Genomic DNA, 13944 nt, shown 5'->3' with positions numbered 1-13944 from the left:
TGTCAAAGCAATAAAACAGTAAATTAATCGTCATAATCGCCACAATTTATTAGACAATTAAAAGTCAGCCAAATTTTGTAACCATGACAGCCCTATCCATGAGCACCCTTTTTAAAACCTAAAATTACAAATAGGACACCCTAAGGTCTTGTGGACAATATGCGCATGCAACGGCTATTGTGAGTCCACTAGTACGCAGCCTAAGTCAGATGCATAAACATAAACTTTATATTGTTTAAAACTCTTCTGTACACCTCAGAAAACATTTTTACACTGATTTTTGCCGAACGGAAGTATGAAAGAAATGAAAAACAAAATGACAACATTAAAACGTAGTAATACAAGAATCAAATTTGTGGAAAATGTAGTCTGGAGTTTTTTTTTTACTTTTTCTATATTTTTTCAAAGTATTGAAGACTCCACATCCCAGTGAAGGTTTGCCATCCAAACCCCCTCCGCCTCCACCCGTACCCCGCACGCCTGCAACTGAAGTGAGAATAATGGAGGAGAAACGGCCTCTACAGAGAGCCACATCACAGCAAGAACAGGACAGAAATGAGACAACCGACAGTCCGGTTCACACACCTCACATCAGCAAACCTGCGTCTACTGCGCTCAGGTCAGGAGAACAGAAAGAGTACTTATCATGTTTACATACACACCACTACACCTGAACATACATTCATTGTAGCATTTCAGCTTCAAAGCATCATTCTAATATTGATGTGTACTTTATTTACATATCTTGCTTGAATATTTTAATATTTCATGCTGCAACATTCTGATATGTCCTTAACTACTATGCATGCTTTATTTCATATTTCAAGTTATTTCAATTCTCAAAAATATATTAAGTATTTTGTATTTTAATCTCTAATATGTCTTAGCTTTGCCAATTTATTAAGTAATGGGTAAATAAAATGTTTTCAATCTGGTTCATATGAAAGGCCAATTTGAGTGTAATGCATTGTGGGATACGATATTCTGCACAGTGTGCTTTGCTTCTATTCTTCAGATATTGGCAAATACATTCTTGCATAGCAGCAAATGTATACCGTGCCCACTATACACACTGCATACTCAATTTTCTAAAATAGTAGCTAGTGTGCCATATCCTGTGCAATGCAACCTGTGTGACCTTTTCAGCGTGATCTCGATTATGAGGCCTTCCATAGAGTGTGAACATCAAATGAATGCTCATTTTTAGCATTTCTGTCCATTGTACGATTATTTTAATAATTTCAAGACGTGAATCGTCAACTGATAAATATAGATTTCAATGCATTTTCTTTGCCATCTTAATAAGAACCGAATCCGATTCCTGGCTACAAGAGGGAAGTAATTTACCGTGCAATACAGTGCAGTAATACTTTAATATTATCTTAAAGGTCAAACTGTATGATTTGACTAATATCTCAAAGTAAATAAGTCACAGTAATATTCTAGAAAGTGGGAGAGTGCATCCCTTGTGTATTTGATAATTGCACGAATGTGAATGTGCTTCAATTTTGTTGCCCGTTTGGGAGTCTAATATAAAAGATTTTCTAATGAACTTTTGTCTTTAAAGGCAAACTCACGAGGACCAAGAGAGATCCAAAGTTATCAGTGACTCCAAAAAGCAAATCCCAGTTCTGGATAAAGAGAAGAACATTGCATTTCTCTTAAAGGAACTGGATTCGCTTAGAGACCTCAATAAAAGGGTAAATGCACACATACAGAAAAGTTCAGTATTCTTTGTGATTTTCCTTCTGGGGTTGAATTGTGGAAAGAGATTTTTTTACTCATGGCTTCTCAACTATTGTGGCCTTATGTTATAGCAAACTGTCTGTTTTTGTTATCTTTATAAACTAATAGTAACACTACTCAGTCCCGCCAGGAAAACGCGATTCAAATCGCATGATTCAATAAATAATCAACCAAAGTCATAATTATGTGGGGGCCGCATTTTTAAAATACGCCACACTTTCGCCACATAAATTGCAGATTTCTGCTCGCAAAATATGCAGGGCTTGCATGATTTCATAATCCCCTCATTTTCGAAGCAAAAAGTCATATATATCTTAGCAGAAAGTTTAAAATGTTGCAATTACTTCACACATGCGCAGCCATGCCCCTGTTGTCATGGGAATTTTAGGAAGTGACGTAATTACACGACTTAAACATCAATCAAAAGCTGCAAAAGCTGTTTTTGCAGGTTCCCGCAACTTTGGCAAGTTCCCGCAATTTCATCGCATAAAATTGCATAAATATCCAGCATATTCCATCGCATTTTTTAAGAAAACTTGCCGCAAGATCAAGGATTTTTGCCCGCAACAATCACAAAAAAGCTGAGTTTTTCTGGAAGGACTGACTACTGTAAATTTATTCTAATGCTAAAACATTACCCAAGTAATATTAGATACACACCATAAAGCGATTTTGCATTTAAAAATATGTCTAGTAGCTATCCAAACACAACCCAGACGCCTATACTAAAACAAGGTAAAATTCGGACTGTGGAAATTGTATACGCGTCTGACCACAGCCCAAAAATAAATAAATAAAACGAAACACCTTGTTATCAATGTTGACTTTGCTTACTGTACAAGATGGAATATAAATCTTGCAAGTTATTTTGGCAAAACTAAAAGGTAATCAAGTTGGTTACTCATAGCCAGACTATACTGGGTCCATAGTTAACCATTACCCTTCAAATTGCGCAAATTGAAATAGCGAATTGAAAATGCACCCAGTGGAAACACAGCAATTTTGAATACGCTCACATATATCGCAAAAAAGTTTTACGGCCGGGTGAGGTGATTTTTAAGGCAATTCGAAAAAGAATATATCGCAAAACTACAATGAAAACAATGGCATTTACATTGATGACACATAATCATTATTTTGAAATGACGCAGCATGTTTTGTTGGAAGACAAGACAGACGAGGTGTGTTCGACTTGGATGACAAGAACGGAAAGCACATGACATCAAAATACCGCAAGCGAAATTCGGGAGTCGACTGCTCTGTACGCTTTAGTCACTTTCGCGTTATTTTGATTGTTATCCCGTGCCGTTCTGTGCATTCCATTGCTATTGTTTTTGGAATGACACACAAAATTACGTTTTAGTCTCATAACATCGGTTAACAGAAACGCTGTCATTTTGCAATAGTTTTTGGTCGAAGTTTAGAAAATAAAGCTTGAATTTTGCGCAAATCTTTAATAAAAACGCAGCTAGTGAAATGATGGCTAATGTTTGGTGGGATAGCTAGCTGATCTTACATAGATAAGTAATTTTCATTTCAATAGTGACAGCAACTTGTTTCGTATTGCTTTATTGTTGATAATTAGTAAAATAGTTTAATGCACGTTGATCTCAGTCTGTAGTATTGTAAGTTGGATCTCATGTCTTGGTGCAAACAACTCATTTAGAAACATTGGCAATAAATTTCAACCTTAAAATTTTATTGGCACTTAGCAGGGTCATCCGGTTGATACGGATCAGCATGCAGCTGCTGTTTTTGTGTGCCATACCTGAACCCATCTGGAGAAGAAGCGTTTGAGGGCTCGAGAAGGGGTGGGCCGTCTGAAATGATTGTAATTTATGTCCCCGGTTTGCAAGTAACTGTGACTCCTGACAGAAGGGCAGGAACATGTCCTGAGAATGTGTTTGTGCTGGCAGTGATCTTCACAACTCTGTCCCAGACCGTCATGTTTCAAAGTCCAGCAGGACAAAAACAAAAAGGATGTAAATATTTAAGACAGTAGGTTAAACCTGTCATTGAAATGCTTGTGGAGTGTCATTCCCAGACCAGATTTATGGATGGGACATGAAGGTTCCTCTTTTTTTATTAGGTTATCTGAATTATGTGAGACTGTGATACAAATATGGAAGTTTGACCTGACTCAGCAGTGTTTGAATAATATCTAGACCGTTTTAGCAGTAACAACATAAACAAGCGGCTTTCGTGGAACACACGTGACTTCCGGTAAACTCCGCATAGGATCCATAACAACAAAGTCCTTTTAGAGTAGTTTATTTCTGATAACAAACAGAATAAACAACACAGAGATTAATTTAGTTCAAATGATAGCTAAAGCATATCCACACTGAGCTACTGTGTAAAATATGTACTTAATGTAAGCAATCTTAACTACAGATCGGCTGTCAAACCTCCCATCAAAAAGCGGTAATCCATGATCGCTATCTTACCTTGTCTTTAGGAAAATAAAAAAACATTTGTTACTTTCGAAGAGTTATTTGTTCAAGAGTTCAGTTTAGCAACTAGTCAGACCATTAAACTAACAGAGACCGTAAGTAAAGTTCCGCTCAGACACGTAATCGCATCACTGCATGTGCTTCCGATGAAACCGTCTATAGAGATAATTCCAATATATTAAATGAGTCAAGGAAAGTGACATTAACATAAATCAGACATTTCTTAATAGTTTTTGTGAGATATGCACATTGGTAAACAGGTTTTTACACAATGTTTGCACACATGTCAGTCAAAAAAGTTTTTGGACAAAAACTTTCCGTCTGTAGGTTTTGAAAAAACACAAATAAAACAAACTATTGTTAATCGTCCAGTAGATTGGTTGTTAAAATGGCATTAATCACCCTGGATGAAATGACAATTTGTAAAGTACTTATTGGTCTGAAAAACTATTTTACTTTTACAAATCTCTCTGAGTTTAACCCTGTGTGTGTGTCTGCCTATCTGTCTGTCTATGTGCTTGTCTGAATGTCTGTGTATCTATCTGTCTGTCTGCATGTGTGCTTGGCTGTCTGTATGTTCACCTGTCTGTCTGTATGTTCGCCTGTCTGTCTGTATGTGCGCCTGTCTGTCTGTCTATGTGTGTGTGTCTATCCGCCTGTCTGTCTGTCCGTCTGTCTGCCTGTCTATCTATCTATCTATGTGCGTATCTGTCTGCATGCATGTCTGTCTGTCTGTCTGTCTGTCTGCATGCATGTCTATCAGTCTGTCAGTCTATGTGCGTGTCTGATTGTCTGTATATCTATCTATCTGTTTGACTGTGTGTGTCTGTATGTCTGTGCCTGTCTGTCTGTCTGTCTGTGTGCCTGTCTGACTGTCACCATATCTATTGGTTTGTCTAGCTGTATGTGTGCCTGTCTATGATTATGTGTGTGTGACTGTCTGTCTGTATGTGTGCCTGTCTGTCTGCATGCATGCTTGTACGTCTATGTGCATGTCTGACTGTCTGCATATCTATTGGTCTGTCTGTATGTGTCCCTGTCTATCTTTATGTGTGAGTGTCTATCTGTCTGTCTGTCTGTCTGCATGCATGTCTGTCTGTCTATGTGTGTGTCTGACTGTCTGCATATCTATCTATCTGTCTGACTGCATGTGTGTGTGTGTGTGTGTCTGTCTGTCTGTCTGTCTTTCTGTGTGTGTGTGTGTGTGTGTGTGTGTGTGTGTGTGTGTGTGTGTGTGTGTGTGTGTCTGTCTGTCCATGTGCATGTCTGTCTTTCTGTCTATGTGCATGTCTGACTGTCTGCGTATCTATTGGTCTGTCTGCATGTGTGCCTGTCTATCTTTATGTGTGACTGTCTGTCTGTATGTATGCCTGTCTATCTTTATGTGTGACTGTCTATCTGATGCATGCATGTCTGTTTGCATGTCTGTCTGCATGCATGTCTATCAGTTTGTTTGTCTATGCGTGTGTCTGACTGACTGCATATCTATCTATCTGTCTGACTGCATGTGTGTGCCTGTCTGTCTGTCTGCATGCGTGTGTGTGCCTGTCTGTCTGCATGCATGTCTATCTATCTGTCTGTCTGTCTGTCTGTCTATGTGCATGTCTGACTGTCTGCTTATCTATTGGTCTGTCTGCATGTGTGCCTGTCTGTCTGTCTGTCTGCATGCATGCATGTCTATCTGTCTGTCTGTCTATGTGCATGTCTGACTGTCTGCGTATCTATTGGTCGTTCTTTATGTGTGCCTGTTTGTCTGTCTATCTGTGTGCGTGTGTGTCTGCCTGTCTGTCTGTCGTCTATATATGTGCGTGTTTGACTCTCTGCATATCTGTCTGTCTGTATGTGTGCCTGCCTGTCTTTTATGTTTGCCTGTCTGTCTTTTATGTGTGCCTGTCTGTCTTTAAATATAGTGTATGTCGGTATATGTGCCTGTCTGTCTTTAAATGTGGTGTCTGTCTATATGTGTGGCTGTCTGTCTCTATGTGTGCCTGTCTGTCTGTCTATTGGTGTGTGTGTGTGTGTGTGTGTGTGTGTGTGTGTGTTTGTGTCGGTCTGTCTGCTGTCTGTCTGTCTGTCTAAGGGTGTGCGTGTGTGTGTCAGTGTGTCTGCCTGCCTGTCTGTCTATCTGTCTATGGTGTGTGTGTGTGTGTGTGTGTGTGTGTGTGTGTGTGTCGGTCTGTGTGTGTGTGGGTCTGTGTGGGTCTGTGTGCGCCTATCTGTTCATTATGTGTTTGTCTGTAGCTTCAGGACAAGTTGGCAATGAAGGAGAAAGAGATGGAAACCAAGCTGCTGGACTGTCAGCTACAGGAGTCTAAACTGGAGGCCCAGGCCAGCGAGAGAGCAGCAGGTACGACAGGATGGATGATTTAAGGAATAAACAAAAAACCGAAGCCTTTTGACAGCCTTCAACAGAGATAGATTTTACCCTTTAACCCAACTGAGCACTTTTACGTGATGTTAAGGATTGCCTAGATTTACAAATTGAAACATCTGACCTTCCAGCGCTGTCAAAAAATAAACACTTTAAATTAATTAGTTGGTACATGTCTAGATAGGCACACTTCCACGTTTGTAAACAACTGTATGTTTAACGTAAAGCGCTCATCAGAAGCGATCGCTCTCTTTTGTAACTGATTATTTTGTCAATGGCATTTACACGCTCTCACCTTTGGTGAACAAATATTTAAATTTAGCCAATATTCACTTTTCGATTCGTCTTAACTCGCTGAAAACCGTCATCTCGCACTTTGTTAATTAAACGAAAATACGTGGCGCGTGACACATATGGAATACAATTAGGCAGCCAATTGTTCGTTTAATAAGACGATGATCATGCATGTATTTGCCGCCCTCATTTCAATATGATTTGCATGTTTCGAGGTGGTGATGTTTAATCAGCAAATTCCAGCTAAAATGCAATATTGATTTGCTTTGTGAACTTTGTAATGGCTTAACGCAGGAGTGACTGTTTATTGTGAAGCCAACGTAACATGCCGGAATGAATTTACGCAATGATGGATCACAGAGATGCTTTTAACAGAATTACAGATGGAGCTGAGGACAGTGTGCTAATCCCAAAATCTTGTGGATTTTAGCAAATTCATTGTCTCAATGTGTGATCTTATGGTCTGGTGCAAAGTGGGTCAGGGTTTTCGTTGCATAGATTTCATGTAGCTCAATGGTAGAGCTCAAAAGGCGCATAAACGCGCATACTGATAAAACATAAAGCTTGAAGCACCAAGTCACTTTGGATCTGTCAAATGCATACCTGTAAATGCATAAATGTAAATATTAAGTTTATTGTATTGAGTACTTTTGCATTTATCCATTTGCCAGATTTTCACGAAATCTAGATTTAGAAGGTGTCCAGCATCAGATTTTTTTAAAAAGCCTTTTTTTTGTTCACATATAAGATTAAGGTCTGAACTTACTATAACCATTATTTTTCGAGGATTTAAAAAATATTTCCTATAGAATTATTTAAATTTTTTAGATTATTATTATCAAAAATTATCATTACCGCAACATGATATTACATTAAATATATGGATTTACAAACTCATGTTTCGGTAATGAGAACTAAAAAGTTTCAAAATTTCAACTTTTATCTGGAGAGAAAAAATAAGAACTGCTTACCTGGTAGCCATCTTGAGTGTCACAGTCAATTATGTCCCTTACAATAATTTTTTTTTTTGAAAATGTTAGTTCCTTGAGGACTTAAAAAATGATTGAAAATTGTTGCGGAGGATGAGAAAATTTTTCTTGGACACATTTATATTCCTTTTAATTGTCTCTACATTTACCAATGATCACCAAATACCACGTTTCTTTACTGTAATTGTTTATAGTATAACATGCACTGAAGCTTTTAATTTTTTAGATTTTTTAATTATAAATATTTTCATGTCAAAGAACCCAAATCCAATCATGGACACGTTGCGGTAATGAAATTTTCCCCTTAAATGTAGAAAAAACAACAAAATTGGTTTATATGATGTCATTTGAAATCATGTGCAAAATAGTACATAAAGAGATGTTTGTAACTGTATGCTTCTTATTTTGATACTCTAACTTTGCATTTACTTTTTTTATCAAAATGCTTCATGACACCTCATAAGTCTAATTTCCCGAGAATCACCCAGATGCTTTTATACGGCATATTCAAGGCATACATGTTTCCTGGAAACCCAAGCCTGGAGTCATAAAATTCATTATTTTTAACCTATTAAATAATCCCCTCATTTGCTATCGCCCCCTATTTTTGTTATTGCATTTGAAATTCATACGCCATCATGCCCATGGACCGTCTGAGGGTCAAACGCAGTCGTGTTTGTCCTCCCGTGTGTGGATTTTTTTCCGATGGTTTCTGACATCCAAGCTGACATCGCTGTTCTCTTACAATGTTGATAAACCAGAGCGTTTCCGTGCTGAAATTTCATAAATAAAATATCTCCACAGCCTACACATGCCTAAAACTCTGACTTCGGGGTGTTGCTGCTGTTTTATTGCTCTGGGCGCGCACACACACACACATCTCTCTGGGGAAAGCTGTCTTTTCAAAATAAGGCTCACTTAGAGTTATTAATACTTATGCCATAGTGTTTCAACTGCAATAACCTCTTTCCCGAAGAGCTTAGCCTTGTTATTGTGCAGCTGGAGCTCTGGAGTGTGCAATACCCAAATAATATCTCTCTCTCTCTCTCTCTGTGTGTGTCTGTCTCTCTCTCTCTCTCTCTTCCAGTGTTAGTGGAAGAGATCTATAAGGCTCAGAAGGAGAGAGATCAGGCTGTGATGGCCAGACTGCGTCTGGCGAACGAGGAGAGAGATGAAGCTTTACTCCGGGCCAAGAAGCTTCAGGAGGCGACGCTGGAGTATGTGCTATTCTGTCTCTCCAGAGCCCTTCTGTTCAGCCTGTTCAACCACACAATGTTCTGCTCTCTCATTTCTGTGCTCTCCGTTGATCGGTTTCTTTTGCGATTTTCACACGTCCTGGCTCATCATACTCAAATTAGGCGTACCGTATATCACGCTCTTCAGTAATGTTCACTGAGAAATAACCAGAACGGATTTCTTTTAGGAACAGAATGCAAAAAGTTACATAATTGATGATAATCTTTCTCTCTCTTCCCATCATTTGTCCTCTTTCTACTGTTCGTAATGTCACATTTAATGTCAAATCTTCTAAAAATCATGTTCTAATGTCTACAAGCAGGGAATTGACTTCAGTATCATGACCTTATCTTTTAAAGTAGGCAAGAAACGGAAGTAACGATTGTTTTATTTTTCCCTGTCGTAAAGTATTTCCGTGTAAAAATGAGAAATAAAATAGGCCGGGACTTGAATTCGTCTATCAAGAAGAGATTGGATAAATAGAAGTTGGGTTATGTTGCTACTTGCTAACAGTGGGGGCTCGTGACTGCTCATCCGAGGGGCGCTAATTCAAAATAAGTGTTCGGAGTGTCGTGTGTGTTGTTTGCAGTTTCAATATGTGCTTCTTGCGTCATGTAAACCATGTGCATTACGTGTTTAGTCAAAATAAGTGCCTGCTGCACACGCGTCAAAACCGTTTATGATAAAAGAGACGTTCATGTTCACAAATAACACGCCGTTTTTCATGATTTTCACAAAAGTTTAATGCCTTCCAGAAAATGTTCTTCTTTAAATGTATAAACATACAATATACCATATGAAAGAACAGACTCTCTGCTTTCAAAAAAAAAAAAAGTGTTTCATCCTACCTTGAGGAGGCTTGCCATAGTGCAATACTTCCGTGTTTTAAAAAGGTTGCGGAAAGACGGAAAATCTCGTCATTGGCAGGGAAGCGTTTTCTCTTGATTGACGAGATATCTCGTCAATGGCGGCGAAAGAATTAACAGTAAACTCTGAGTACGCATGAGATAAACCCTTCAGACGCGTCGGCAGCAGACACTTATTTTGACAAGACACATGATGCACACAGGATCTCTCGATGTGCAAAACACACATTTTAAAAAAAGGAACCACACACATGACGGGCTATATACATGTTGTGAAGAACTTCGCATCGAGCGCCCTTGAAAAAAGAAATCACCGGCCGCCACTGCTTGCTAATCGCCGCGTTTTTCCAGGCCCTGTCCACGGACCATTCCTTGTGACCGGAAGTAGGAGGGGAGGAGCTTTTTTGATTTAAGATTAGGAAGGCACATTAAGTTTTTTAAATAGTGAAGCTCACAGATAAGTCATTTGTAAAAAATAACACAATATTCCAAAAAAATATGGACTTTAAATCCAGGCTACAATCTGGAAAAGAGCATCAAAGCTTGATTGCAATCATTGATTTCAATTTTTGATATGGTCTTCCTCGGTCAATATTAAAGATATTAAGGCTATATTTTTACAGATCTGTTCTTTACATTATGTAGGATGATTTTATGTAAAAAATACTGTAGCATCATAAGCTAAGATGTGTATGGGCTATTAACTTTTTCCCTGCCAATGTTTTATAAAAAAGATGCCAGCCAGTGCCAGTGTTTTTTATGAGTTTCATAAAAGTTTAATGCCTTTCAGAAAATGTTCTTCTTTAAATATATAAACATACAGTATATAAGAACAGACCATCTGCTTTCAAACAAAAAAGCATTTCATTCTACCTTTATTTGTTCTCTTTTAATCACCTCTCAAATATGGTAGGTTTCTTTAAAAATAATTGCATTTTTGTGAAGGACTTCTGATAGAGATCAAATTCAGAGCGATGATCAAAACATACAACTGTTTTCCCTAAGGGGTTGCTTTCGGGTTTTATAAGTTGGGTAAGAGCGCCACCTCATGGATAATAGTGAAAATACGAATTGCCGGAAAAACTTGTCATTGGCAGGGAAGAGTTTTCTCTTTATTGACGAGCTAACTTGTCAATGGCGGGGAAGGAGTTAAAGCTCAAAATGCTTCTGAAAGGTGTTAAATTTAAAGTCTCAAGTTGTGTTTCTGAGTTTATAGTATCTGATTTGTTCCTCCTATTAGAAGACAAGCCAAATGAATAGATGAGTTTGAGGTGAAAATCCAAAAATACATTGGTGATGGTATGTCAGTCAAAAGTTCCACTGTATAGGAAATCAATCCTGTGCTTTCGGCCTGTTTACCATCTCCCCCTACCTGCTGCGTCCTAATTAATATGAACTTCTTTATATAATATAAGGCTGATTATGCAGGTGCTAGGGATGAAGCTGTGAAGGTGCTGTTGTTTAGTGATGGGTTTTTCAAACATATTACCCTGTGACCTCCAGGGAATAAAGCTCATATATATTATATATACATACAGTACTGTGTAAAACTTCTAAGCCACCATTAGATTTGTTGTTTTTGCAATGGAATACTGGACCATATGTAATTATTTCTCAGTCTCTTTATTAGAATACCACCAGTTAAAAAAACAATATAATTATAAACTATAAGTGTCAAGTATTTAGTGTGAGCTCATCTTGCACTTGAGAAATAGAAGGGACCTGCAGGATCTCTTAAACCTAAAATTAAATCCTAATTCCAATCGAATGACTTCAGGACTTCAGTCTCCTTAAAAGTGTTCAAAATGTGTTTAGTGCCACACAGTGGTTGCCGGTGACTTCTCTTCTGAGGGGCATGAATTAAAAATGTGTTTGGAGTGTCATGTGAACCATGTGCATCATGCGTCATGTCAAAATACATGCCTGCGCCATACGCATCGAAAGGGTTCATGATAAAAGAGATGCTCATGTTCACAAAATCCTCGCAAGACACTAATTTAACACTTAACTCTGGTTACGCATGTAAAACGTGAGCTTCTCTTTTATCATAAACCCATTCGAAGTGTCTGCACCAGGCTAGGGTTGTGCCGATAGACGATAGTATTGTGTATCGGCGATAGTCAGACATCTCGCTATTGGCAGGCCTTCATGACTATAGTTGCCGATAGTTATTATTATTATTATCATCATAGTTTCACATCAACATGCGAATTGCATGCTTCCCCTCGCATAAAAGGGTTTGTGGGTTTTACTTTGTACGAAACAGCTTGTAATGCGTTTTGGACTCTTGCTCGGACCTGAATGCGCGCCTCTTAGACTCCTTCTAGCACCTGAACTTGTAATACGCGTGGCACTGACATTTTTTTGCACTATAGAGGTTATAAGGCGCTAAATACATGTTTTGACAAGCTTCGCATCGTGCACCCTTGAAAAAGAAGTCACCTGCCACCACTGGTGCCGAGAGAGGTCACACTAAATACCGACTTTGAGAAAGAAGCCATTTTAATAGTTTATTTTATATTTTCTATATTTTCTGTCTGTATTTTAATAAAGAGACCAAACATAAATTGTTAAATAATTAAATACTATACATGTTTTACACCAAAAATGCTGGGTTATTTTCAACCCTTGGTTGGGGTATAAAGGAACCAACCCAACGGTTGGGTTATAAATTAATCTATGCTGGAATGTTTCAACCCAAAATGTTGGGTTGTTTCAACCCATGGTTGGGTCAAATATGAATGTTTTCTTAATAAATTAAACCCAACAGTTGGGTTAGTCTCTTTTTGACCCAACCAGGGCTTAAAAACAACCTAGCATTTTTTTCAAGTAACACACACAGTAGTTGGCATGTTTACATCTTTTTGGAAATGTTAAAAAATTAGGTTTCCATCCACTTTGCATTCTTTATTGTTTTACATCCTCCATATAGTATTCATCACCTTGCGCCCTGTTTAATATTTCATTTGGGTATCATGATTTATTGATGGTTACTCGAGTCACTCAAACGAATTGCAATTATTGAGAGGCATGAAATGCATTTTCCAGTCATCCAATGAGTGCGAGATGTCTTCAAAATCTAATTATAAAAGCATATTCCTTTCTTAGCTGTGTTCGAGCACCCATACTGGCCCCTCACTCCAAAAAATGATAATTGATAGCCAAGTGAAATCCTATTATCTTTGGGGGAATATGGTTGACGGTGTTCTAAGCCCTTATTTTCAGAGGTCACCCTTGAGTCCGGCGTGTGAATGAGTATGTACTTTTATAATGGATGGAGATCTGTGTAATGCCTTTGTAAATGAGTGCAAGGGTTGTTGTTTTTTCTGCCTGCTTTCTGGAGGAGGAGTCCGATTTGCTCTTAAAGGAGAATCACACAGATGGGTGATTCTCACGAAATCCAGATTTAGAAAGTGTCCAGCATCAGATTTTTTAAAAAGCCCTTGAAGAATATTTTTTCAAATATAAGATTAAGGTCTGAACTTAATATAACCATTATTTTTAGAGGATTTAAAAAATATTTCCTATAGAATTATTTAAATGTTTTAGATCATCATTATCAAAAATTATCATTACCGCAACATGATATTACTTTAAATATATGCATTTACAAACTCATGTTTCGGTAATGAGAACTAAAATGTTGTTTAGGTACTATGACAAACAAAATTTCAACTTTTATCTGGAGATAAAAAATAAGAACTGCTTACCTGGTAGCCATCTTGAGTGTCACGGTCAATTATGTCCCTTCCAACAAATTATTATTATTATTTTTTTAAATGTTAGTTCGTTGAGGGCTTAAACAATGATTGAAAATTGTTGCGGAGGATGAGAAAATTGGTCTTACACATTTATATTCCTTATTATTGGCTCTGCATTTACCAATGATCACCAAATACCTCATGTTTCTTTACTGTAAATGTTTGTAGTATAACATGCACTGAAGCTTTTGATTTTTTAGACGTTTTAATTATAAATATTTTCATGTC

At 37.8% G+C, this 13944-nt stretch overlaps 1 protein-coding gene across 1 annotated transcript in view; it reads left to right on the top strand.

Annotated features, from left to right (window-relative positions):
• Window positions 1-13944, top strand: part of mipol1 (mirror-image polydactyly 1) — a 99055-nt gene that overhangs the window by 37183 nt on the left and 47928 nt on the right. Inside the window, exons 5-8 of the mRNA XM_055172443.2 lie at window positions 409-619; window positions 1568-1700; window positions 6441-6546; window positions 8941-9070. Coding sequence (XP_055028418.2) covers window positions 409-619; window positions 1568-1700; window positions 6441-6546; window positions 8941-9070 — 580 coding nt within the window. The remainder of the gene's footprint in view (window positions 1-408; window positions 620-1567; window positions 1701-6440; window positions 6547-8940; window positions 9071-13944) is intronic.

The sequence above is a fragment of the Misgurnus anguillicaudatus genome, chromosome 7 (assembly GCF_027580225.2).
Source record: "Misgurnus anguillicaudatus chromosome 7, ASM2758022v2, whole genome shotgun sequence".
Lineage (NCBI taxonomy): Eukaryota > Metazoa > Chordata > Actinopteri > Cypriniformes > Cobitidae > Misgurnus > Misgurnus anguillicaudatus.
This window is presented reverse-complemented; position numbering and strand designations above follow the sequence as displayed.